This window comes from Agelaius tricolor, unplaced genomic scaffold (assembly GCF_023055355.1).
Source record: "Agelaius tricolor isolate 1412-34295 unplaced genomic scaffold, bAgeTri1.0.p SCAF_55, whole genome shotgun sequence".
In the NCBI taxonomy this organism is placed as follows: domain Eukaryota; kingdom Metazoa; phylum Chordata; class Aves; order Passeriformes; family Icteridae; genus Agelaius; species Agelaius tricolor.
The window spans coordinates 1,826,869-1,853,431 of record NW_027269315.1 but is presented as its reverse complement, the minus strand read 5'-3'; the positions used below and the strand labels follow the sequence as shown (position 1 = coordinate 1,853,431).

The 26,563-nt window shown below is 57.0% G+C and overlaps 1 protein-coding gene across 2 annotated transcripts in view; it reads left to right on the top strand.

Moving 5' to 3' along the window:
• GLI1 (GLI family zinc finger 1) overlaps window positions 1–26,563 on the top strand; it is a 40,994-nt gene that overhangs the window by 8,419 nt on the left and 6,012 nt on the right. The window contains exons 2-10 of one of the 2 annotated variants that reach the window (XM_071456025.1): window positions 12,951–13,140; window positions 13,235–13,312; window positions 15,615–15,810; window positions 16,485–16,635; window positions 18,795–18,896; window positions 18,977–19,117; window positions 20,289–20,438; window positions 24,693–24,857; window positions 25,494–25,742. In XM_071456025.1, the coding sequence (XP_071312126.1) occupies window positions 13,044–13,140; window positions 13,235–13,312; window positions 15,615–15,810; window positions 16,485–16,635; window positions 18,795–18,896; window positions 18,977–19,117; window positions 20,289–20,438; window positions 24,693–24,857; window positions 25,494–25,742 (1,329 nt within the window). In that variant the 5' untranslated portion in view covers window positions 12,951–13,043. Of the gene's footprint in view, window positions 1–10,809; window positions 13,141–13,234; window positions 13,313–15,614; window positions 15,811–16,484; window positions 16,636–18,794; window positions 18,897–18,976; window positions 19,118–20,288; window positions 20,439–24,692; window positions 24,858–25,493; window positions 25,743–26,563 lie in introns of those variants that run through there. The other variant, XM_071456026.1, reaches the window with a different exon arrangement.

Sequence of the window (26,563 nt, the reverse complement as noted above, 5' to 3'; positions counted from 1 at the left end):
TCCTGGCAGTGCTGTGTTTGCTCCTTTCCCTCCAGAGCAGTTCAAACATCCCCAGGATGGAGTCTGGGATGTCCCAGGTCTGTCCTGGCTGTGCTGTGTCTGTGTGTCTGTCCCGGCAGTCCTGTGTCCATTCCTTTCCCCCCACACCAGCACTTTTCCCCCCTTTCCCCACCATTCAGCTGCTCCTTCCTTTCCTCAGCTTTTCCAGGCCCGGGACCACCTTGGATGGAGCCTGGCAGCCCCCACCAGCTCGGGATCGTGACCCTGAGTCGTTCCCTTTCAGACCCCCTGAACCTGAAGCGATTCCCTTTGTGGAGCCCTGCCCAGATTAGCCGAGCTGCCCCACGCCGAGGGGCTGGGCCGCTCCTAAAGCCCGGCCTAACTCCGGGGAGGGGCTGGGGACAGCACAGGGGGGGTCCCACTCATCCCCTCTGAGCCCAGAAAGTTGTGGGCTCAGGGAAAGAAGCATTTCCCAGCCCAGGCTGAGCTCTTAGGGCTCAAAATTTGATTTTTTTTTTTTTTTTTTTTTTTTTTCCATGGGGGATCTGCAGCTCTGTGCAGCTCCAGGGAGGATGGGAGGGACCCGGCTTTAGGGTTGGATGGGTTTGGGGCTTTTGGGGTTTGCCCACCCCATTGCAGACCCCAATTCTCCTGATAAAAGGTGCCCAGGGGTACCCAGGGGTGTGGCCCTGTCCCTCACCTCACCCGTCCCTCTGTCCGTCTGTCCTCCCTGCTCTGTCTGTCCCTCGCCCCACCCGTCCCTCTGTCCGTCTGTCCTCTCTGCTCTGTCTGTCCCTCGCTCCCCCCTGAGGGAGGATTTGGGGGTCACCGAGCCCTTCCCCATCAGGTGTTGGAGCTGCCCACGCTGTGCACACGGACGGACAGACAGACAGACAGACAGACAGGCATTCGTGTATCCCGGGTTCCCAGGGGCTGCAGCTGCCTCCCTGCCCCCCTTCCCACCACCCCAGCTCCAGCTCCATCGATTTTGGGGTGTCTGTGCTCCCACTTCCATCAGTTTTGGGGTCTCTCTGCTCCCACCACCCCTCGATTTTGGGGTGTCTGTGCTCCCACCTCTCATCAGCTTTGGGGTCTCTCTGTTCCCATCACCCCTCAATTTTTGGGTGTCTCTGCTCCCACCTCCATCAGTTTTGGGGTCTCTGTGCTCCCATCACCCCTCGATTTTGGGGTGTCTGTGCTCCCACCTCCATCAGTTTTGGGGTCTCTCTGTTCCCATCACCCCTCGATTTTGGGGTGTCTGTGCTCCCACCTCCATCAGTTTTGGGGTCTCTCTGTGCTCCCATCACTCCTCGATTTTGGGGTGTCCTTACTCCCACTACTCCTCAATCCTTGGGTGTCTCTGCTCCAGTTTTGGGGTCTCTCTGCTCCCATCACTCCAACGCTCGATTTTGGGGTGTCTGTACTCCCACCTCCATCAGTTTTGGGGTCTCTCCTCTCATCACCCCTCGATTCTGGGGTTTCTCTGCTCCCACCAACGCTCAATTTTTGGGTTTCTCTGCTCCCATCACTCCAATGCTCAATTTTGGGGTGACTTGGCTCCCAACACCCCTTGATTCTGCTCTCCTTGAATTTTGGGGTTTCTGTGCTCCCACCACCCCTCGATTTTGGGGTTTCTCTGCTCCCACCTCCATCAGTTTTGGGGTGTTTCTACTCCCACCAATGCTCAGTTTTGGGGTATCTCTGCTCCTATCACCCCTCAATTCTATGGTATTTCTGCATCCACCTCCCCTCGATTTTGGGGTCTCTCTACTCCCTCCATTTTTGGGTTTCTCTATTCCCCCCATCCCTCAGTTTTGGATTTCTCTGCTCACACCACACTCGATTTTGGGGTCTCTCTACTCCCTCAATTTTTGGGGTCTCTCTACTCCCTCCATTTTTGGGTTTCTCTGCTCCCATCACCCCTCGATTTTGGGGTTTCTCTGCTCTAGTTTTGAGGTTTCTCTGTTCCCCCCATCCCTCAATTTTGGATTTCTCTCCTCCCACCCCCTTCGATTTTTGGGTTTCTCTGCTGCTCCCACCTCCCATCACTTTTGGGGTTTCTCTGCTCCCCCACCACCCCTCAATTTTTTCTGTTTCTCTGCTCCCCCACCCCTTCATTCTGGGGTATCTCTGCTCCACTTTTGGGATTTCTCTACTCCCACCCCCCCCCCTCAATTTGGAATTTCTCTCCCCCCCACCCTCCCCTCACCCCAAATCCCCTCTCCCACACTCAGCCACGCTCAAACACGTGCGTGTTCACCCTGCCCCCCCCGAGCCCCCTCCCCGAGCCCCCCCCGAGCCCCCCAGGCCCCCCACGCCGGGGGCTGTGCCTGTGGCTGATGGATTGTGCCACACACAGCTCGGCCTGGGGGGGCTAATCCAGCCCTGCCATCGCATTCCTGCAGCTGGGGCTGTTAACCCTGCGGGGCCCGGGGGGCTCGGGGGGCTCAGGGACCCCCCCAGGGGATGGGATGGGATGGGGGGGGGGATGCAGCCAGTGAGGGGTGGGAGCGTTCCTGGTGGGAGAGGGAGGGGGGGTCTGTAGGGTTGGGGGGTGCTCAGGAGCGGGGTCTCCCCCATCTTGGGGTGCTTGAGGGGGGGTGTCTGTGCCTTATCCAGGGTGCTGTGGGGGGGGGGTCTGTCCCATTTTGGGGTGCTTGAGGGGGGGGTCTGTGCCATATCCAGGTGCTGTGCGGGGGGGTCTGTCCCATTTTGGGGTGCTCGAGGGGGGGTCTGCACTGTTGTGGGGTGCTGGAGGGGGGTCTGCCCCATTTTGGGGTACTCGAGGGGGGGTCTGCAGTGTTGGGGGGTGCTCAAGAGCGGGGTCTGCCCCATCTTGGGGTGCTTGGGGGGGGGTCTGTGCCATATCCAGGGTGCTGTGGGGGGGGTCTGTCCCATTTTGGGGTGCTTGAGGGGGAGGTCTGCCCCATTTTGGGGGGCTTGAGGGGGGGGTCTGCACTGTTGGGGGGTGCTGGGGGGGGGTCTGCCCCACCTTGGGGTGCTCGTGGGGGGGGTCTGTGCCATCCAGGCTGCTGGGGGGGGGTCTGCCCCATCCTGGGGTGGTCATGGGGGGGTCTGTCCCCTCCAGGGTGCTGTGGTGGGGGTCTGCAGTGTTGGGGGTGCTCAAGGAGGGGGTTCTGTCCTATACAGGGACCTGCAGTGGGGGTCTGCCTCATCTTGGGGTGCTCAAGGGGGGGTCTGTGCTGTCCAGGGTGCTGTGGTGGGGGTCTGCACTATCGTGGGGTGCTCGAGGGGGGGGTTTCTGTCCCATCTTGGGGGCTCTGCAGTCTCGAGGGGTGCTCGAGGGGGGGGTTTCTGTCCCATCTTGGGGCTCTGCAGTGTCGGGGGGTGCTCGAGGGGGGGGGTCTGTTCCGTCTAGGGGTGCTCGGTGCCCATCCTGGGGTGTTCAAGGCGGGGTGGGGAGGGTCTGTCCTGTCGGGGGCTCTGCCCCATCCTGGGCTGTTCAAGAAGGGGGGGCCCTGTCCCGTCTAGGTTGTGCTGGGGGTCTGCCCCATCTCGGGGTGCTCGGGGTGCAGTTGCCTCCTTCTCCTCCTCCTCCTCCTCCTCTTCCGGTGTCCCCGGGCTGTCCGTGCCCACGTCCGTCTGTCCCCCCCACCTCTCGCTGTCACCACCCCACAAACCCCCCCCCACCACCACCCCCAGCCCCTTTTTAACCCTCTCCCTCCATCCCCTCCCCTCTCCCGGGTGTCCCAAGGAGGAAACCGGAGCCAGATGCCAAAATCTCGCTGCGTTTGCAGGAAATCAAAGGCGAGGAGCCGTGAGGGGGAATGGGGGGGGGGGGGGGGGGGGCGGCCATCCCTGACCCCCCCCCCCCCTCACTCCATTCCCGCTCCCAATTTCGCGTCTGGAGCCGTCCCCGCTCCTCTGGCTGCGCTCCTGGATTGTTTTTGGCAGGGAGCAGCAGGAATGTGTTTCAGTTTGAGTTTCTTGGCAAGGAGGGAGGAGAGCGAGGGAAGATTCATCCCCCCCCCTGCTCCCTCCTCCATTCCCGCCTGCGCCTGGCTCTCAAATTTATGCCCAAAGGCTTCGACTTGGGTGGGCCGAGGCGCTGTGAGGCCGGCGGGGGAGGCCGCGCCGCGGTGGGCGAGGCTCGGGATGGTTCCCAGCGCTTCCCAAAGGCTCCCGGAGAGCCCCAAAGAGCTCCCGGGGAGCCCCAAAGAGCTCCCGGAGAGACCCGGCCCCATCCTGACCGCTCAAATCGGGGGGCAGCGGGATTTGGGGAGCCCCCGTGGATCCCTGTGGGTCTGAGTGAGGGGTTTGGGGTGGTTTGGGATGGTTTGGGGTGGTTTTGGGGCTCCCAGAGAGACCCGGCCCCATCCAGACCCCTCAAATAGGGTGGCAGCGGGATTTGGGGAGCCCCCGTGGACCCCGTGGGCTTGGGGGGAGCATCCTGTGGGTCAGAGTGGGGCTTTGGGGTGGTTTTGGGGCTCCCAGAGAGCCCCAGCCCCATCCAGACCCCTCAAACTGGGGGGCAACGGGATTTGTGGAGCCCATGGGGCTGGGGGGGGAATCCTGTGGGTCAGAGTGGGGGTTTGGGGTGGTTTTGGGGCTCCCAGCACTTCCCAAAAGCTCCCAGAGAGCCCCAGCCCCATCCAGACCCCTCAAATCGGGGGAAGCACCGTGTTTTGGGGAGCCCCCGTGGACCCCTGTGGGTCTGAGTGGGAGGTTTGGGGTGGTTTTGGGGTGGTTTTGGGGCTCCCGGAGAGACCCGGCCCCATCCAGACCCCTCAAATTGGGGGGCAACGGGATTTGTGGAGCCCATGGGGTTGGGGAGAGCATCCTGTGGGTCAGAGTGAAGGTTTTGGGGTGGTTTTGGGGCTCCCAGAGAGCCCCAGTCCCCTCCAGACCCCTCAAATCGGGGGGAGCACCGCGTTTTGGGGAGCCCCCGTGGACCCCATGAGGTTGGGGGGAGCATCCTGTGGGTCAGAGTGGGGGTTTGGGGTGGCTTTGGGGTGGTTTTGGGGTGGTTTTGGGGCTCCCAGAGAGCCCCAGCCCTCTTGGCTCGGGGGAGGCAATGCTTTTTGGGGAGCCCCCATGGACCCCTGTGGGTCTGAGTGGGGGTTTTGGGGGGGTTTGGGGTGGTTTTGGGGCGGTGGAGCCGCCCCTTGTCGTGTGCTGTGCTCTGAGGATGTGGAGGGTGGGGAAATGGCACCTGGTACCCACCTGGCACCCACCTGGCACCCACCTGGCACCCACCTGGCACCCACCTGGCACCCACCTGGTACCCACCTGGCACCCACCTGGTACCCACCTGGCACCCACCTGGCATGCTGGAGGTGAGGGCAGAGCCCCCCAGAGCTGGCACAGGGGGTGCTGGAAGGGGCAAAAAAGGGGGGACACAGCCCTGGGGTGGGAGGTGATGTGAAAATCCAGGGGATGGGGTGAGCTGTGCTGTACCTGTGTGCTCTGGGCTGTACCTGTGTGCTCTGTGTGTACCTGTGTGCTCTGTGTGTACCTGTGTGCTCTGTGTGTTCTGTGCTGTACCTGTGTGCTCTGTGCTGTACCTGTGTGCTCTGTGTGTACCTGTGTGCTCTGTGTGTTCTGTGCTGTACCTGTGTGCTCTGTGTGTACCTGTGTGAGCTGTGCTGTACCTGTGTGAGCTGTGCTGTACCTGTGTGCTCTGTGCTGTACCTGTGTGCTCTGTGTGCCCTGTGCTGTACCTGTGTGCTCTGTGTGTACCTGTGTGCTCTGTGTGTACCTGTGTGCTCTGTGTGTACCTGTGTGCTCTGGGCTGTACCTGTGTGCTCTGTGTGTTCTGTGCTGTACCTGTGTGCTCTGGGCTGTACCTGTGTGAGCTGTGCTGTACCTGTGTGCTCTGTGCTGTGCCTGTGTGTCCCCACAGGCAGTGACACCCTGGGCACACCTGTGTGGGAGCCTGGAAATGTCCCAGCCCAGTTTGGAGCACCCTGGGCTGCTGGGAGGTGGCACAGGATGAGCTCTCCTGGTCCCTGCTGTGATTTTTGTGTTTCTGCAGAGCTCTGTGTGTGTTCTCCCACCTTTACCTGTGCCTGTGGGTGTGCTGCTGTCACACAGGTGTGGGAACCTGTGCTCCAGGGCTGGCACAAGGGGTGCTGGAAGGTGAAAAAGGGGAGACACAGCCCTGGGGTAGGAGGTGATGTGAAAATCCAGGGGATGGTGTGAGCTGTGCTGTACCTGTGTGCTCTGTGCTGTACCTGTGTGCTCTGTGTGTTCTGTGCTGTACCTGTGTGTTCTGTGCTGTACCTGTGTGCTCTGTGCTGTACCTGTGTGCTCTGGGCACACCTGTGTGGGAAGCCTGGAAATGTCCCAGCCCAGTTTGGAGCACCCTGGGCTGCTGGGAGGTGGAACAGGATGAGCTCTCCTGGTCCCTGCTGTGATTTTTGTGTGCCTGCAGAGCTCTGTGTGTGTTCTGTACCTGTCCCTGTTCACTCCAGGTGTGGGAACCTGTGCTCCAGGGCTGGCACATGGGGTGCTGGAAGGTGAAAGAGGGGGGACACAGCCCTGAGGTGGGAGGTGATGTGAAAATCCAGGGCATGGGGTGAGCTGTGCTGTACCTGTGTGCTCTGGGCACACCTGTGTGAGCTGTGCTGTACCTGTGTGTTCTGTGTGTACCTGTGTGCTCTGTGCTGTACCTGTGTGCTCTGTGCTGTGCCTGTGTGTCCCCACAGGCAGTGACACCCTGGGCACACCTGTGTGGGAAGCCTGGAAAGGTCCCAGCCCAGTTTGGAGCACCCTGGGCTGCTGGGAGGTGGCACAGGATGAGCTCTGAGATATCTCCTGGTCCCTGCTGTGATTTCTGTGTTCTGCAGAGCTCTGTGTGTGTTCTGTACCTGCCCCTGTTCACTCCAGGTGTGGGAACCTGTGCTCCAGGGCTGCCCAGGGCTGGCACAGGAGGTGCTGGAAGGTGAAAAAGGGGAGACACAGCCCTGGGGAGGGAGGTGATGTGAAAATCCAGGGCATGGTGTGAGCTGTGCTGTACCTGTGTGCTCTGTGCTGTACCTGTGTGCTCTGGGCACACCTGTGTGGAAGCCTGGAAATGTCCCAGCCCAGTTTGGAGCACCCTGGGCTGCTGGGAGGTGGCACAGGATGAGCTCTCCTGGTCCCTGCTGTGATTTTTGTGTTCCTGCAGAGCTCTGGGTGTGTTCTGTACCTGTCCCTGTTCACTCCAGGTGTGGGAACCTGTGCTCCAGGGCTGCCCAGAGCAGGGTCTGCTGCTCACCAGGGGTCTCAGGTGATGGATGTGGGGAGGGGGAGGTGGGGATTTGCCCCCCTCACCTCCCAGGTGTGCACATTTGTTGGATTTTGCTCTTTTCTGACCCAGAGATGGGGAAACTGAGAGGTGCTTTGAAAGCTTTTATTCCATTTTCAGTCTCATGTGAAGGGTGAGGCAACACAGATGTTATAATTCACACCACCACAATCAGGACCTAATTATTTCTTAATTACAATACACGATAAGCATTTCTTTTCTTATAATGCATTTTCAAGCATTTGAAACTTGTCTCCAGTTTTATTTCTCTTTTAACAATGTTTGTCTCACTCTGTGCCATTTCAAAGCCAGCTCCATTTTACCTTAGAATTTGCATGTAAATGCAGATTACGTGAGGTTTTTTGTCAGATTTTGAGAATTTTTCACCTAAACACGTGCACCTCTCTGCTGAGCTGGTTTGTGTGTGCACACAGGCCTGAGCTGGGGGCCTGGAGTCACCCCAAAACCCCACAAACTTTAGGAAAAGGGTTTTCAAACCTCTTTAACCCTGGCAGGAGGGGAAAATTGAGAACTTTCCATGGGGTCAATCCCCAAATTCCCCTCCAATTTTCCAGCCCATGGGAGAGGTGTGATCCCCTTTCTCTGCCCCATTTCCTCCTCCTCAGCTCTTTTTCCCCTTTTCCCCTTCATTTCCACCCCAAAACCCCATGAACTTTAGGAAAAGGCTTTGCAAACCTCTTTAACCCTGGCAGGTGAGGAAATTTGGGAACTTTCCCCAGGGTTAATCCCCAAATTCTCCTGCCAGGCTCAATTCCAGGTGAGATCCCCCTTCTCCACTCTCTTCCCCCCTGTTTCCTCCTCAGCTCTTTTTCCCCTTTTCCCCTTCATTTCCACCCCAAAACCCCACAAATTTAGGAAAAAGGTTTTCAAACCTCTTTAACCCTGGCAGGAGGGGAAAATTGGGAACTTTCCCTGGGGTCAATCCCCAAATTTTTCTGCCAGGCTCAGTCCCAGGTGAGATCTCCTTCACCCTCTCCTCCCTGTTTCTTCCTCATCTCTTTTTCCCCTTTTTTCCCCTCATTTCCACCACCTTCCCGGGTTGGGGTCACCCCAAAACCCCACAAACTTTAGGAAGAGGCTTTGCAAACCTCTTTAACCCTGGCAGGTGAGGAAAATTGAGAACTTTCCATGGGGTCAATCCCCAAATTCCCCTCCAAGTTTCCAGCCCATGGCACAGGTGTGATCCCCTTTCTCTGCCCCATTTCCTCCTCATCTCTTTTTCCCCTTTTCCCCCCCCATTTCCCCCACCTTCCCAGGTTGGGGTCACCCCAAAACCCCACAAATTTAGGAAAAGGGTTTGCAAACCTCTTTAACCCTGGCAAATGGGAACTTTCCCCAGGGTCAATCCCCAAATTCTCCTGCCAGGCTCAATCCCAGGTGAGATCCCCCTTCTCCACTCTCTTCCCCCCTGTTTCTTCCTCATCTCTTTTTCCCCTTTTCCCCTTCATTTCCACCCCAAAACCCCACAAATTTAGGAAAAAGGTTTGCAAACCTCTTTAACCCTGGCAGGTGAGGAAAATTGAGAACTTTCCATGGGGTCAATCCCCAAATTCCCCTCCAATTTTCCAGCCCATGGGACAGGTGTGATCCCCTTTCTCTGCCCCATTTCCTCCTCATCTCTTTTTCCCCTTTTCCCCCCCATTTCCCCCACCTTCCCGGGCATCCCCCTCCCCTCTGCCTGTCCCTCTGTCCCCCCCCTGTCCATTCTTCCTGCCTGACACGCTCACAAAGCCCCTGGACGAGCTTTCAAAGGGGCAACTCATGCGGAAGAATCGCTGCCCCCTGAGCCCCTCCCGGCTCCGAACCCGACCCGGCGCTGTTCCCAGCGGGGTGAGGGGCTCCCACTCCCCCAGACCCCCTTGTTTGGGCCGATTCCCCGCCCTTCCAAGGGGGAAGGAGCCCCCCGTTCCCAGCGCCACCCAGTTTGTGGTGGTTTCTCCTGCCAGGTGTCCGTGTCACCCTCGGGGTTTTGGGGACAGGGAGGGGTGGGAGTGGATGGGCTCAGGATGGAGATGGAGTTGGGGGGCAGGACAGGGACCAGGGGGATGGCCGTGGGTGGGTTCAGGATGGTGGAGATGGAGTTGGGGGCAGGACAAGGACCATGGGTGTGGGGACAGGATGGTTGAGGTGGATTTGGGGACAGAATGGTGGCCCTGGACTGGCTCCTGTCCATGTCACCCTTGGGGTTTTGGAGACCAGAGGGGTGGGAATGAATGGGCTCAGGATGGTGGAGATGGAATTGGGGGGCAGGACAAGCACCAGGAGTGGGGGGACAGGATGGTTGAGGTGGATTTGGGGACAGAATGGTGGCCCCAGGTGGGGGCGGGATTGGCTCCTGTCCGTGTCACCCTTGGGGTTTTGGGGACAGGGAGGGTGGGAATGGATGGGCTCAGGATGGAGATGGAGTTGGGGGGCAGGACAGGGACCAGGGGGATGGCAGTGGGTGGGTTTGGGATGGTGGAGATGGAGTTGGGGGGCAAGACAAGCACCAGGAATGGGGGGACAGGATGGTTGAGGTGGATTTGGGGACAGAAGGGTGGCCCCAGGTGGTGGCTTCTCCCACTCCTGTCCGTGTCACCCTCGGGGTTTTTGGGACCAGAGGGGTGGGAATGGATGGGCTCAGGATGGGGGAGATGGATGGAAATGGAGTTGGGGGGCAGGGCAGGGACCATGGGTGGGGGGACAGGATGGTGGCCCCAGGTGGGGGGGGGGACTGGCTCCTGTCTGTGTCACCCTCGGGGTTTTGGGGACCAGAGGGGTGGGAATGGATGGGCCCAGGATGGAAATGGAGTTGGGGGGCAGGACAAGCACCGTGGATGGGAATGGATGGGGGGACAGGATGGTGACCGGGGCCTGGGGACAGAATGGTGGCACCAGGTGGGGGCGGGACTGGCTCCTGTCTGTGTCACCCTCGGGGTTTTGGGGATCAGAGGGGTGGGAATGGATGGGCTCAGGATGGTGGAGATGGAATTGGGGGACAGGACAAGCACCAGGAGTGGGGGGACAGGATGGTTGAGGTGGATTTGGGGACAGAATGGTGGCCCTGGACTGGCTCCTGTCCGTGTCACCCTCGGGGTTTTGGGGACCAGGGAGGGAGGGGATGGATGGGCTCAGGATGGAAATGGAGTTGGGGGGCAGGACAAGCACCAGGAGTGGGAATGGAGTGGGGGGACAGGATGGTTGAGGTGGATTTGGGGACAGAAGGGTGTCCCCAGGTGGTGGCTTCTCCCACTCCTGTCCGTGTCACCCTCGGGGTTTTGGGGACCAGAGGGGTGGGAATGGATGGGCCCAGGATGGAAATGAATGGAGATGGGGCTGGGGGCAGGACAAGGATGGTGAGTGAGGGGACAGGGTGGGGACCAGGGGGTTGGGGACCGAATGGTGGCCCCAGGTGGGAGCGGGGCCCCACAGGCAGCGATCGCCCTGGGCTGGGCTGGGCTGGGCTGGGCCCCGTGGCTGCGTGGGTGGGACAGGGCAGGGTGGGGACCCGCGGGCAAGGCAGGGCTGGGTGGGACCTGCGAATGCTGGAGAATCCCTGGGAAGGGAGGAGGGAGGGAGCCAGATCTGGTCCTTGGCCCGGGAGTGGTTCCGGCTGTGCCCTCGCTTTTCCAATTCATGGAATCCCAGAATTCCAGAATGGTTTGGGCTGGAAGGAACCTTAAAGTCACATTCTGACCCCTCACCATAGGCAGGGACACCTTCCACTACCCCAGATTGCTCCAAGCCCCATCCAGCCTGGCCTTGGACACTTCCAGCACTCACAGGGAGGAATTTCTTCAAAATATCCCCAAATTTCACCAATTTCATTTTAAATCCAGGTTCCAAAGGAACCTTAAAGTCACATTCTGACCCCTCACCATAGGCAGGGACACCTTCCACTACCCCAGGTCACTCCAAGCCCCATCCAGCCTGGCCTTGGACACTTCCAGGACTCATAGGGAGGAATTTCTTCAAAATAACCCCAAATGTGGCTGGTTTTTGTTTAAATCCAGGTTCCAAAGGAACTTTAAAGTCACGTTCTGACCCCTCACCGTAAACAAGGACACCTTGCACTATCCCAGGTTGCTCCAAGCCCTGTCCAGCCTGGCCTTGGACACTTCCAGGATTCCAGGGGCAGCCACAGCTTCTGTGGGCACCCTGTGCCAGGGCCTGCCCACCCTCCCAGGGAGGAATTTCTTCCCAAAATCCCCAAATCTCGCTGATTTCAGTTCAAATCCAGGTTCCAGAAGGAACCTTAAAGTCAGTTCTGACCCCTCACCGTAGGCAGGGACACTTTCCACTATCCCAGGTTGCTCCAAGCCCTGGCCTTGGACACTTCCAGGATTCCAGGGGCACCCTGTGCCAGGGCCTGCCCACCCTCCCAGGCAGGAATTTCTTCCCCAAATCCCCAAATCTCGCCGATTTTTGTTTAAATCCAGGTTCCAAAGGAACCCTAAAGTCACATTCTGACCCTTCACCATAAGCAGGGATACCTTGCACTACCCCAGATTGCTCCAAGCCCCATCCAGCCTGGCCTTGGACACTTCCAGGACTCACAGGGAGGAATTTCTTCCCAATATCCCCAAATTTCACCAATTTCATTTTAAATCCAGGTTCCAAAGGAACCTTAAAGTCACGTTCTGACCCCTCACCGTAAACAAGGACACCTTGCACTATCCCAGGTTGCTCCAAGCCCCATCCAGCCTGGCCTTGGACACTTCCAGGACTGCATGGCACCCTGTGCCAGGCCATCCCCACCATCCCAGGCAGGAATTTCTTCCCCAAATCCCCAAATCTCGCCGATTTTTGTTTAAATCCAGGTTCCAAAGGAACCCTAAAGTCGCATTCTCACCTTCCACTATCCCAGGTTGCTCCAACCAGGCCTTGGACACCTCCAGGATTCCAGGGGCATCCTGTACCAGAGCATCCCCACCCTCACAGGGAGGAATTCTCCCAAATATCCCCAAATCTCAGCGATTTTTGTTTAAATCCAGGTTCCAAAGGAACCTTAAAGTCATGTTCTGACCCCTCACCATAAGCAAGGACCCCAGGTTGCTCCAAGCCCTGGCCTTGGACGCTTCCAGGACTCCAGGGGCAGCCACAGCTTCTCTGGGCACCCTGTGCCAGGGCCTGCCCACCCTCCCAAGGAGGAATTTCCTCCCAAATATCCCCAAATCTCGCCAATTTTTGTTTAAATCCCACTCCAGAAGGAACCTTCAAGTCACATTCCAACTCCTCAACACAGACAGGGACACCTTCCACTATCCAATGTTGCTCCAAGCCCGATCCAGCCTGGCCTTGGACACTTCCAGGACTCCAGGGCACCCTGTGCCAGGCCATCCCCACCCTCCCAAGGAGGAATTTCTTCAAAATATCCCTAAATCTCACGGATTTTTGTTTAAATCCAGGTTCCAAAGGAACCCTAAAGTCGCATTCTGACCCCTCACCATAGGCAGGGACACCTTGCACCATCCCAGGTTGCTCCAAACCCTGGCCTTGGACGCTTCCAGGACTCCAGGGGCAGCCACAGTTTCTCTGGGCACGCTGTGCCAGGGCATGCCCACCCTCCCAAGGATGATTTTCTTCCCAAAATCCCCAAATTTCGCCGATTTTTGTTTAAATCCAGTCCCGGGCAGCGGGGGGGGTCCCGCGTGCTGTGGCGCCCCCTGGCGGCCGAACCCAACCTCTCCCTCTCCCCCAGGTCCCGGTGTCGCCCCCCAGGTCCCGGTGTCGCCTCCCGGGCCCCTCCATCCCCCCGATGTCCCCCTGAGCCACCCCCGCGCCCTATCGCGACATGTTCGACCCCTCTGGACCCCCGGCCGCCGGCTACAGCGAGCACTGCTGCCTGCACCCCCCGCACGGAGCAGCCCCCGCCGTCCCGGGACCGCCAGGTGGGTCATGGGGGGGCTCCAGGACCCCCCCGAGGTCAGGGGGGCTCCGGGGGTCTCTGTCCCAGCCCCAGCTCAGCTCTGCTCCCTCCTCCAGGGCTGGATTTCCCCGTGTGCCACCAGCCCGGGCAGCGCGGGTATGGGCTGGCCCCAGGAGCTGAACACGCCGGGGATGGTGAGTCTCGGGTTTTGGGGGGTGTGGGGCAGGGGGGGATCCCCAGAGGGGTGAAACATCTCTGTGCTCCAAATTCGGAGTGAACTGGCACACCCAGGGCACTCCTGCATCCTCCAAGCGCCAGGTTTGTGTCCTTGGGGTGTCTCCAGCTCCCCAAAACCGTGCTGAGGGCAATTTTGGGGTGCCATGGGGCAGGAGGGATTCCCTAGAGGGGTTAAACATCTCTCAGTTGTAAATCCAAAGCACATTCGGGGCACTCCTGCAGCCTCCAAACACCAGGTTTGTGTCCTTGGGGTGCCCCTGGACCATACTGAGGGCAGTGTCCCCCACTCTGCCCCCAATTTTGGGGTGCCATGGGGCAGGGGGGATTCCCTAGAGGGGTTAAACATCTCTCAGTTCCAAATCCAAAGAGAGCTGGCACACTTGGGGCACTCCTGCAGCCTCCAAACACCAGATTTCTGACACTGGTGTGCCTCCAGCCCCCCTGGACCATACTGAGGGCAGCGCCTCCTGCTCTGCCCCCGGTTTTGGGGGGCTGTGGGGCTGAAGGGAATCCACAGAGGGGGTTAAACATCTCTCAGTTGTAAATCCAAAGTGAACTGGCTCACTCGGAGCACTCCTGCAGCCTCCAAACACCAGGTTTGTGTCCTTGGGGTGCCCCCAGCACCCCTGGACCACACTGAGGGCATTGCCCCCCGCTCTGCCCCCAATTTTGGGGCACCATGGGGCAGGAGGGATTCCACAGAGGGGGTCAAACATCTCTCATTTGTAAATCCAAAATGAACTGGCACACTCGGAGCACTCCTGCAGCCTCCAAGCACCAGGTTTGTGTCCTTGGTGTGCCTCCAGCCCCTCTGGACCACACTGAGGGCAGTGCCCCCTGCTCTGCCCCCAATTTTGGGGCACCATGGGGCAAGGGGGATTCTGTAGAGGGGTTAAACATCTCTCAGTTGTAAATCCAAAGCACACTTGGGGCACTCCTGCAGCCTCCAAACACCAGATTTCTGACACTGGTGTGCCTCCAGCCCCCCTGGACCACACTGAGGGCAGTGCCCCCGCTCTGCCCCCAATTTTGGGGCACCATGGGGCAGAAGGGATTCCCTAGAGGGGGTAAACATCTGTGTTCTAAATCCAAAGCACACTCAGGGCACTCCTGCAGCCTCCAAACACCAGGTTTGTGTCCTTGGGGTGCCCCCAGCCCCTCTGGACCACACTGAGGGCAGTGCCCCCTGCTCTGCCCCCGGTTTTGGGGGGCAGGGGGGATTCCCTAGAGGGGTTAAACATCTCTCAAGTTGTAAATCCAAAGCACAATTGGGACACTCCTGCAGCCTCCAAGGACCAAATTTCTGTCCTTGAGGTGCCTCCAGCCCTCCTGGACCACACTGAGGGCAGTGCCCCCTGCTCTGCCCCCGGTTTTGGGGGGCTGTGGGGCTGAAGGGAATCCACAGAGGGGGTTAAACATCTCTCAGTTGTAAATCCAAAGTGAACTGGCACACTCGGAGCACTCCTGCAGGCTCCAAACACCAGATTTCTGACACTGGTGTGCCTCCAGCCCCCCTGGACCACACTGAGGGCAGCACCCCCCACTCTGCCCCCAATTTTGGGGTGCCATGGGGCAGGGGGGATTCCCTAGAGGGGGTAAACATCTGTGTTCTAAATCTAAAGCACAACTGGGACATTCCTGCAGCCTCCAAGGACCAGGTTTGTGTCCTTGGGGTGCCTGCAGCCCCTCTGGACCATACTGAGGGCAGTGCCCCCTGCTCTGCCCCCGGTTTTGGGGGGCAGGGGGGATTCCCTAGAGGGGTTAAACATCTCTCAGTTCTGTGTGAACTGGCACACTCAGGGCACTCCTGCAGCCTCCAAACACCAGGTTTGTGTCTTTGGGGTGCCCCCAGCCCCTCTGGATCATACTGAGAGCAGTGCCCCCTGCTCTGCCCCCGGTTTTGGGGGGCTGTGGGGCTGAAGGGAATCCACAGAGGGGGTTAAACATCTCTCAGTTGTAAATCCAAAGTGAACTGGCTCACTCGGAGCACTCCTGCAGCCTCCAAACACCAGGTTTGTGTCCTTGGGGTGCCCCCAGCACCCCTGGACCACACTGAGGGCAGTGCCCCCCGCTCTGCCCCCAATTTTGGGGCACCATGGGGCAGGGGGGATTCCCTAGAGGGGGTAAACATCTGTGTTCTAAATCTAAAGCACAACTGGGACATTCCTGCAGCCTCCAAACACCAGATTTGTGTCCTTGGTGTGCCTCCAGCCCCTCTGGACCACACTGAGGGCAGCGGCCCCGCTCTGCCCCCCTCAGGCTCCCGGTTCTCCACGCCCCGAGGCGCAGGGAAGCTGAGCAAGAAGCGAGCCCTGTCCATCTCGCCCCTGTCCGACTCCAGCATCGACCTGCAGACCGTGATCCGCACCTCGCCCAACTCCCTCGTGGCTTTCATCAACTCCCGCTGCGCCTCCTCTGGCGGCTCCTACGGTCACCTGTCCATCAGCACCATCAGGTGGGCACTGCCCTGGCCCCTCTGGCACCTCCTGGTGTGGGAATCTACAGAATCAGAGGGTTTTGGGGAAAGCTGCAAAAGGCAGGGCTCGCATACAGCAGAACTGTGAGCAGAGCTAAAGCAGCCATGAGATAGGACAGCGGAAAAATTATTTAAACTGTAGGAAAAGCAAAGGCAAATAGAACAATGGCCTGTGTATTAACACTTGTCTAGAATAACTCTCTAAGCTACAGAAAAGTTTATCTAGCAAGATATTAGGAAGGTTAAAGGTTAATAATGGAGCTCTGTGCGTTGTGTTTTAGGGCTTACAAGCAGGTATTGTATTCAAAATAAGCAAGCATTGTTTTAACCAAAGGTACCTGTGCTTATGGTGGTTGGATAGAACTACTGTCAATGTGTGATTGGTCACAAAGCTTATAAAGTCAGTTATAACATTGAGTTTTTAGTCTGCTGCCTGGATTGTGAGCTGCTGGCATCTTCCCTTTGTCATAACCATGCAATGAGACTGATGCTGGAAAATCAAACAGCTCGAGGCCTTTCAGCAGTTTGTAAATAACCCCCCCTTGCCAGTGCCCATTCACACCTTTGGGAGCAGCGTGGGGTGGTGGGGAAGGGATGGTTGGGATTCCAGATCTCTGTTCTCATCTGCTGATGGTGTCACCTGCTCTCCACAGCCCCTCCCTGGGGTACCAGAGCCCACCTGGGCAGCACAAGGGCCAAGGGCACCTGTACACACCAGCCCCAGCCTGCAGCTCCCACGAGGTGCCCACACGGCCGGGGCTGCTGCAGCACCCACCTGCTCGAGGGGCACTGAAACACTGCCAGGTATGGGGGAAATGGGAGAGGAACCCTAAAACTCTGCCAGGTATGGGGGGAAATGTGAAAAAGGGGCACTGAAACACTGCCAGGTATGGGGGGAAATGTGAGAGAAACCCTAAAACACTGCCAGGTATGGGGGGAAATGGGAGAGAAACCCTAAAACACTGCCAGGTATGGGGGGAAATGGGAGAGAAACCATAAAACACTGCCAGGTATGGGGGGAAATGTGAAAAAGGGGCACTGAAACACTGCCAGGTATGGGGGATCTGTGAGAGGAACCCTAAAACACTGCCAGGTATGGGGGATCTATGAGAGGAACCCTAAAACACTGCCAGGTATGGGGGAAATGGGAGAGGAACCCTAAAACACTGCCAGGTATGGGGGATCTGTGAGAGGAACCCTAAAACACTGCCAGGTATGGGGGATCTATGAGAGGAACCCTAAAACACTGCCAGGTATGGGGGATCTGTGAGGGGAACCCTAAAACACTGCCAGGTATGGGGGAAATGTGAGAGAAACCCTAAAACACTGCCAGGTATGGGGGGGATCTGTGAGAAAACCCTAAAACACTGCCAGGTATGGGGGATCCTTGAGGGGAACCCTAAAACACTGCCAGGTATGGGGGGAAATGTGAGATAAACCCTAAAACACTGCCAGGTATGGGGGGAAATGTGAGATAAACCCTAAAACACTGCCAGGTATGGGGGGAAATGTGAAAAAGGGGCACTGAAACACTGCCAGGTATGGGGGATCTGTGAGATTAACCCTAAAACACTGCCAGGTATGGGGGATCCTTGAGGGGAACCCTAAAACACCTCCAGGTATGGGGGGAAATGTGAGAGAAAGCCTGAAACACTGCCAGGTATGGGGGGAATGTGAAAACAGGCACTAAAACACTGCCAGGTATGGGGGATCCATGAGAGAGGAATCCCTGTGAGAGGGATCTGTGTGAGAGGGGATCCCTGTGACTGGGATCCATCTGAGTGGGGTTCCATGTAAGTGGGGTTCCCTGTGAGTGGGGTTCCATGTGAAAAGGGATTTAAAGTGCATCCCTGTGAGTGAGGTTCCATGTGAAAAGGGGTCCCTGTGAGTGGGGTTCCATGTAACTGGGGATCCCCATGAGTGGGGTGCCGTGTAATTGGAGATCCCTGTGATTTGGGTTCCATGTAAGTGGGGTTCCAGTGAGTGGGGGTCCCTGTGAGTGGGGTTCCATGTTAAAGGGGATCCCTGTGATTTGGGTTCCATGTAATTGGGGATCTGTGAGTGGGGTTCCTTGTGAAAGAGGATCCCTTTTAGTGGGGCTCCAATGTAATTGGGGATCCCTGTGAGTGGAGGTCCCTGTGAGTGAGGTTCCATGTAATTGGGGTTCCCTGTGATTGGGGTTCCATGTAAATGGGGTCCCAGTGAGTGGAGGTCCCTGTGAGTGGGGTTCCATGTGAAAAAGGATCCCTGTGAATGGGGTTCCAATGTAACTGGGGATCTGTGTGAGTGGGGTTCCATGTAATTTGGGATCTGTGAGTGGAGTTCCATGTTAAAGGGGATCCCTGTGATTTGGGTTCCGTGTAATTGGGGATCTGTGAGTGGAGTTCCTTGTGAAAGAGAATCCCTTTTAGTGGGGCTCCAATGTAATTGGGGATCCCTGTGAGTGGAGGTCCCTGTGATTGGGGTTCCCTGTAATTGGGGATCCCTGTGAGTGGGGTTCCATGTAATAGGGGATCCCTGTGAGTGAGGTTCCCTGTAACTGGGGATCCCTGTGATTGGGGTTCCCTGTGAGTGGAGGTCCCTGTGATTGGGGTTCCAATGTAATTGGGGATCTGTGTGAGTGGGGTTCCATGTAACTGGGGATCTGTGAGTGGGGTTCCTTGTGAAAGAAGGTTTCTTTTAGTGGGGTTCCCTGTAATTGGGGATCCCTGTGAGTGGAGGTCCCTGTGATTGGGGTTCCCTGTAACTGGGGATCCCTGTGAGTGGGGTTCCCTGTAACTGGGGATCCCTGTGAGTGGGGTTCCGTGTGAAAAGGGGTCCCTGTAATTGGGGTTCCCTGTAATTGGGGATCCCTGTGAGTGGGGTTCCATGTGAGCCGTGTCCATGTGAGCCGTGCATCCCTGTAAGTGCTGTTCCAGTGCCCATCTCCCTGCTGACTCCCTCCCCCTTCCCTGCCCTGGCAGCAGCTGAAGCTGGAGTGGAGCCTGAGCAGCCCCCTGAGTGCCAAATTCCCAGAGGAGCGATCTGAGGGTGACATCTCCAGCCCAGCATCCACGGGCACCCAGGTACATCCCTGACCGTCAGATCCCCCCTCCCAACGCCCTGGCAGTCACCCTGGGAGTGCTCACCTGCCCTTGCCCCCCAGGAGCCCTTGCTGGGCATGCTGGATGTCCGGGAGGAGCTGGAGAAGGAGGATGGCAAAGCCGAGTGTGAGGCTGTGTATGAGACCAACTGCTACTGGGACGGCTGTGCCAAGGAGTTCGACACCCAGGAGCAGCTGGTGCACGTGAGTCAGGGGCTGCCAAGGTGTTGCCAGCCCAAAATCTGCCCTCAGGCTGCTGGGCAGCATCTCCTTGGATCAGCTCATGATTCCCGCTCCCAGGTCCCATCCACCTCTGGATCAGCTCATGATTCCCACTCCCAGGTCCCATCCACCCCTGGGGACTCACCAGGAGGGATGAGCATCCCCCAGGTCTCCTCAGCCACTGGTGCTTCCAGATCCCTCCTCTGCTCCAGCTTTCCTCCCTCCAACTCTCCCATATCCCCTGACCGTCCTTTGGACCCCTCTGGCTGCTCTTGGATGTCCCAGAGTATCCCTCAAACATCGCCTGCATTCTGTGCCTCCTCCAAACACCACCTGGGCTGTTCTCCCCCAGACTCTGCTGTCTGCACCTGCCATCCCAGTCCCTCTATGTCCCTTTGTCCCATCCCAATCTCTCCTGTATCCCCTTCTCCCATCTCAGTCTGTCCATCCCCTTTCTCCCATCCCAGTCTCTCCTGTATCCCTTTCTCCTATCCCTATCCCAGTTTCTCCTGTGTCCCTTTCTCCCACCCCATTCCTCTCTCAATCCCTCCAACCCCTTTCTCCCATCCCAATCCCTCCATCCCCTTTCTCCCATCCCAGTTTCTCCTGGGTTTATTTTCTCCCTTTTTCCCATCCCAGTCTCTCCTGTATCCCTTTCTCCTCTCCCAATCCCCCATCCCCTTTCTCCCATCCCATTCTCTCCATCCCCTTTCTCCCATCCCAGTTTCTCCTGGGTTTATTTTCTCCCTTTCTCCCATCCCAGTTTCCCCTGTATCTCCTGTATTTTTCCCACCACACTCCTCTCCCAATCCCTCCATCCCCTTTATCCCATCCCAGTTTCTCCTGTTTTTTTTTCTCCCTTTCTCCCATCCCAGTTTCTCCTGGTTTTTTTTTTCTCCCTTTTTCCCATCCCAGTCTCTCCTGTATCCCTTTCTCCTCTCCCAATCCCCCATCCCCTTTCTCCCATCCCAATCCCTCCATCCCCTTTCTCCCATCCCAGTTTCTCCTGGGTTTTTTTTTCTCCCTTTCTCCCATCCCAGTCTCTCCCGTATCCCTTTCTCCTCTCCCAATCCCCCATCCCCTTTCTCTCCTTCATCCCCCATCCCTTTCCCCCCTCCCCAGTGCCCCCAGTGACGCTGCCCTCCCTCCCCAGCACATCAACAACGAGCACATCCACGGTGAGAAGAAGGAGTTCGTGTGCCACTGGGCAGCGTGCTCGCGGGAGCAGAGGCCCTTCAAGGCTCAGTACATGCTGGTGGTGCACATGAGGCGCCACACGGGGGAGAAACCTCACAAGTGCACGGTGAGATGCCAAAAAACTCCCCCCAAAATCCTGCCTGGGCTGGGAGAATGAGGGGTGTCTCGGTTTGGAAAGGGAGGTGTGTGCTAAGGAAGGCAGGAGCCTCCCCTGAAATGGAGAATGGAAACCCCCTCCCTCCAAATTATTATAAATTTGAAATTAAGGAGGTCTCAGGCAAAAATATGGGAGCAGGAGTAACAGTTTGTCTTGGTTTGGAAAGTCAGGTATGTGCTAAGGAAAGCAGGAGCTTCCCCTGAAATGGAGAATGGAAACCCCCTCTCTCCAAATTGTTATACATTTGAAATTAATTAATTAATTAATTGTTATAAATTTGAAATTAAGGGGCTCTCAGACAAAGATATGGGAGCAGGAATAACAGTTTGTCTTGGTTTGGAAAGGGAGGTGTCTGCTAAGGAAAGCAGGAGCTTCCCCTGACATGGAGAATGGAAACCCCCTCTCTCCAAGTTGTTATAAATTTGAAATTAATTAATTAATTAATTGTTATAAATTTGAAATTAAGGGGCTCTCAGACAAAGATATGGGAGCAGGAATAAGTTTGTCTTGGTTTGGAAAGGGAGGTGTGTGCTAAGGAAGGCAGGAGCCTCCCCTGAAATGGAAAATGGAAACCCCCTCCCTCCGAATTATTATAAATTTGAAATGAATTAATTGTTATAAATTTGAAATTAAGGGGCTCTCAGACAAAGATATGGGAGCAGGAATATAAATTTGAAATTAAGGGGCTCTCAGACAAAGATATGGGAGCAGGAATAAGTTTGTCTTGGTTTGGAAAGAGAGGTGTGTGTGCTAAGGAAGGCAGGAGTTTCTCTGAAATGGAAAATGTGAACCCCCTCCCTCTGAATTATTATAAATTTGAAATGAATTAATTTTTATAAATTTGAAATTAAGAGGCTTTTAGGCAAAGATATGGGAGCAGGAATAAGTTTGTCTTGGTTTGGAAAGTCAGGTGTGTGCTAAGGAAGGCAGGAGCCTCCCCTGAAATGGAGAATGGAAACCCCCTCCCTCCAAATTATTATAAATTTGAAATTAAGGAGGTCTCAGGCAAAAATATGGGAGCAGGAATAACAGTTTGTCTTGGTTTGGAAAGGGAGGTGTGTGCTAAGGAAAGCAGGAACTTCCCCTGACATGGAGAATGGAAACCCCCTCTCTCCAAATTGTTATAAATTTGGAAATAATTAATTAATTAATTGTTATAAATTTGAAATTAAGGGGCTCTCAGGCAAAAATATGGGAGCAGGAATAACAGTTTGTCTTGGTTTGGAAAGGGAGGTGTGTGCTGAGGAAGGCAGGAGCCTCCCCTGAAATGGAGAATGGGAACCCCCTCCCTCTGAATTATTATAAATTTGAAATGAATTAATTGTTATAAATTTGAAATTAAGAGGCTCTCAGGCAAAGATATGGGAGCAGAAATAAGTTTGTCTTGGTTTGGAAAGTCAGGTGTGTGCTAAGGAAAGCAGGAGTTTCCCTGAAATGGAAAATGGAAACCCCCTCCCTCCAAATTATTATAAATTTGAAATTAAGGGGCTTTTAGGCAAAGATATGGGAGCAGGAATGAGTTTGTCTTGGTTTGGAAAGAGAGGTGTGTGCTGAGGAAGGCAGGAGCCTCCCATGAAAGGGAGAATGGAAACCCCCTCTCTCCAAATTGTTATAAATTTGAAATTAATTAATTAATTAATTAATTGTTATAAATTTGAAATTAAGGGGCTCTCAGACAAAGATATGGGAGCAGGAATGAGTTTGTCTTGGTTTGGAAAGAGAGGTGTGTGCTGAGGAAGGCAGGAGCCTCCCCTGAAATGGAAAATGGGAACCCCCTCCCTCTGAATTATTATAAATTTGAAATTAATTAATTAATTGTTACAAATTTGAAATTAAGGGGCTCTCAGACAAAGATGTGGGAGCTGTAGCCCGGGTGGCAGAAGGGGGGTACAGGTGTGGGGCTCATGGAATCCTGCAATATTTCGGGTTAGAGGCACCTTAAAGTTCATCCCACCCCACCTTCCACTATCTCAGGCTGCTCCAAGCCCTGCCCAACCTGTCCTTGGACACTTCCAGGGATGGGGCAGCCACAGCTTCTCTGTGCCAGGGCCTGCCCACCCTCACAGGGAGGAATTTCCACCCGAAATCCCACCCAAACCCAGGCTCACAGGGCCCTAAAGCTGCCCCATGCTTTGGGATTTGTTCCTGAATTTAAGTCAGGATTGGTGTTGCTGTCAATGCCAGCTTGGGGACCCTCTGAGGGGCTGCCATGGGACAGGAGGAGGTGACACAACCCCGGGGTGCAGGGCTGTGCCACGGTGTGAGGCTGGCAGGTGTGTTGGGAGGGGAGATGTGTCACACGTGGGCTGTGGGACGTGTCACCACATGCTGCGAGTCCTGGGGACAGCGTGGGACATGTCCCACCCTGTCCCATCCCTGTGTGTGACACGTCCCACCCTGTCCCACACGCGTGTGACACGTCCCACCCTGTCCCACCCCTGTGTGACACGTCCCACCCTGTCCCACCCGCGTGTGACACGTCCCACCCTGTCCCACCCGTGTGTGACACGTCCCACCCTGTCCCATCCCTGTGTGACACATCCCACCCTGTCCCACCCCTGTGTGACACGTCCCACCCTGTCCCACCCCTGTGTGACACATCCCACCCTGTCCCACCCACGTGTGACACGTCCCACCCTGTCCCACCCCTGTGTGACACGTCCCACCCTGTCCCACCCTGTGTGACACGTCCCACCCTGTCCCACCCGCGTGTGACACGTCCCACCCTGTCCCATCCCTGTGTGACACGTCCCACCCTGTCCCACCCTGTGTGACACATCCCACCCTGTCCCACACACGTGTGACACGTCCCACCCTGTCCCACCCTGTGTGACACATCCCACCCTGTCCCACCCGCGTGTGACACGTCCCACCCTGTCCCACCCGCGTGTGACACGTCCCACCCTGTCCCACATGCGTGTGACACATCCCACCCTGTCCCACCCGTGTGTGACACGTCCCACCCTGTCCCACCCTGTCCCACCCTGTGTGACACGTCCTACCCTGTCCCACCCTGTGGGACACGTCCCACCCTGTCCCACCCTGTCCCACCTGTGTGTGACACGTCCCACCCTGTCCCACCCTGTCCGACACGTCCCACCCTGTCCCACCCGTGTGTGACACGTCCCACCCTGTCCCACCCACGTGTGACACGTCCCACCCTGTCCCACCCGCGTGTGACACGTCCCACCCTGTCCCACCCCTGTGTGACACGTCCCACCCTGTCCCACCTGTGTGTGACACGTCCCACCCTGTCCCACCCGCGTGTGACACGTCCCACCCTGTCCCATCCCTGTGTGACACATCCCACCCTGTCCCACCCACGTGTGACACGTCCCACCCTGTCCCATCCTTGTGTGACATGTCCCCATGTCCCACCCATGTGTGACACATCCCACCCTGTCCCACCCGCGCGTGACACGTCCCACCCTGTCCCACCCGTGTGTGACACGTCCCACCCTGTCCCACCTGTGTGTGACACGTCCCACCCTGTCCCACCCTGTGTGACACGTCCCCATGTCCCACCTGCGTGTGACACGTCCCACCCTGTCCCACCCCTGTGTGACACGTCCCACCCTGTCCCACCCGCGTGTGACACGTCCCACCCTGTCCCACCCCTGTGTGACACGTCCCACCCTGTCCCACCCTGTCCCACCCCTGTGTGACACATCCCACCCTGTCCCACCCCTGTGTGACACGTCCCACCCTGTCCCACCCGCGTGTGACACGTCCCCATGTCCCACCCTGTGTGACACGTCCCACCCTGTCCAACCCACGTGTGACACGTCCCACCCGTGTGTGACACGTCCCACCCTGTCCCACCCTGTGTGACACGTCCCACCCTGTCCCACCCCTGTGTGACACGTCCCCATGTCCCACCCCTGTGTGACACGTCCCACCCTGTCCCACCCCTGTGTGACACGTCCCACCCTGTCCCACTCTGTCCCACCCTGTGTGACACATCCCACCCTGTCCCACCCGTGTGTGACACGTCCCACCCTGTCCCACCCGTGTGTGACACGTCCCACCCTGTCCCACCCTGTCCCACCCGCGTGTGACACGTCCCACCCTGTCCCATCCCTGTGTGACACGTCCCACCCTGTCCCACCCGCGTGTGACACGTCCCACCCTGTCCCATCCCTGTGTGACACATCCCACCCTGTCCCACCCGCGTGTGACATGTCCCACCCTGCTCTGCCGCAGTTTGAGGGCTGCAACAAGGCCTATTCCCGCCTGGAGAACCTCAAGACGCACCTGCGCTCGCACACGGGGGAGAAGCCCTACGTGTGTGAGCACGAGGGATGCAACAAAGCCTTCTCCAACGCCTCTGACCGTGCCAAGCACCAAAACCGCACCCACTCCAACGAGGTACGGCCCCACCGGGTGCTCCTGGATCATTCCTGCCCTCTGAGAGCTCCTCACATCCCTGGGCATTGCCCCAGCTCCCTCTTTTCCTGCTTTAAGTATCTCCTTCATCACCCTGGGATCCCTTTAGCCCTCTTACTCATTCCTCTGCCATCCTGAGCTCACCTCAGTGCCCACCGTGTGCCCTCCACATGGCTTTGATGCCACCCTCAGCTCTCTGCAGAGGGTGACAAGGGGGTTTTTTTTGGGGGGAAGGGGCTGCAGTTGGAGCTGTCTCCCTCCCTCCTCCATGGCACCAAAACTGCACCCACTCCAACGAGGTATGGCCCCACCAGGGCTCCTCGTGTGCTCCTGGATCATTCCTGTCCTCTGAGAGCTCCTCACACCCCTGGGCATCGCCCCTGTATGCCCACACTCCCTTTTTTCCTGCTTTAAATATCTCCTTCACCACCCTGGGATCCCTTTACCCCAGTCCGGGGAGTTCCCTCCCTCCTCTGCCATCCTGAGCTCACCGTGCCCCCTCCACAGGGACTCACCCGCTTTGCTGCCACCCTCAGCTCTCTGCAGAGGGTGGCAAGGGGGGTTTATTTTCGGGGAGGGGGCTGCAGCTGGAGCTGTCTCCCTCCCTCCTCCATGCAGAAGCCCTACGTGTGCAAGATTCCCGGCTGCACCAAGCGCTACACGGACCCCAGCTCCCTGCGCAAACACGTCAAGACCGTGCACGGCCCCGACGCCCACGTCACCAAAAAGCACCGGGGGGACGTGGGGCCGGGCCGGGCACTGCCAACCCCCGGTGCCCCCCCGGATATGAAGCAGGAGAAGGAGGCAAACGGCCCCAGCGAGGCTCAGAAGGACGATGGGAAACTCCTGGTGCCTGAGCTGGCCCTGGTGAGTGAGGAGCTGAGGGGGTGGAGGAGGATGGAGGGAGGGTTTGGTGCTGGGGGACAGGAGAAAACAGCCCCAAGATGTTCCAGGGGAGGCTTAGCTTGGATATGAGGGGAAATTTCTTTGTTGTCAGGTGCTGGAATGGGCTGCCCTATGGAATCACCGTCCCTCTTTGGTGAAGTGTCCAAAAAATGCTGGGATGTGGCACTTGGGGACGTGGTTTAGTGGTGAACACGGCAGTGTTGGGTTAATAGCTGGGATCAGTGATCTCAGAGGCTTTTCCAACCTTCGTGGTGATTCCAAGTGTGTCCTGGTGTTGGGATCTCTGGCTTATCAGAGTGATCCCAAGAAAAGTTCAAAAGTCTCTTTTCCCAGCCCAGCGCTTGAAGAAGGACCCAGGGCTCTTCATTTCTTGGTCTCAAGGTTTATTATTGTTTATTTTATCTTATCTATAAAAAATTTTCTCCTGCCCTGCCAAGGTCCACCCAGCAGGACAGCTCCAGGCACTCTGCCTGCCCCAGGGCAGGGTTATGTCTTTATACAAAAAACTACATGTACAATATTTACAATTACTTCCCAACACCTCTCACCTGTGTTAGACACTGAGCTTCTACTCTAAACCAATCTAAAAGTGCCACCATCACAGCAGAAGATGGAGGCCAAGAAGAAGAAGGAGAAAGGCTGGACACACCCAGTTCCCTCCATCTTGCCTCCTGAACCCCCAGACCAAAAACCCCAAAATCTACTTTCCCACCCCGTGATAACTTCACTATTATTCCACCTAAACTGTTGTAGCTTGCTGATCTCCATATAAGGTTGGTAAT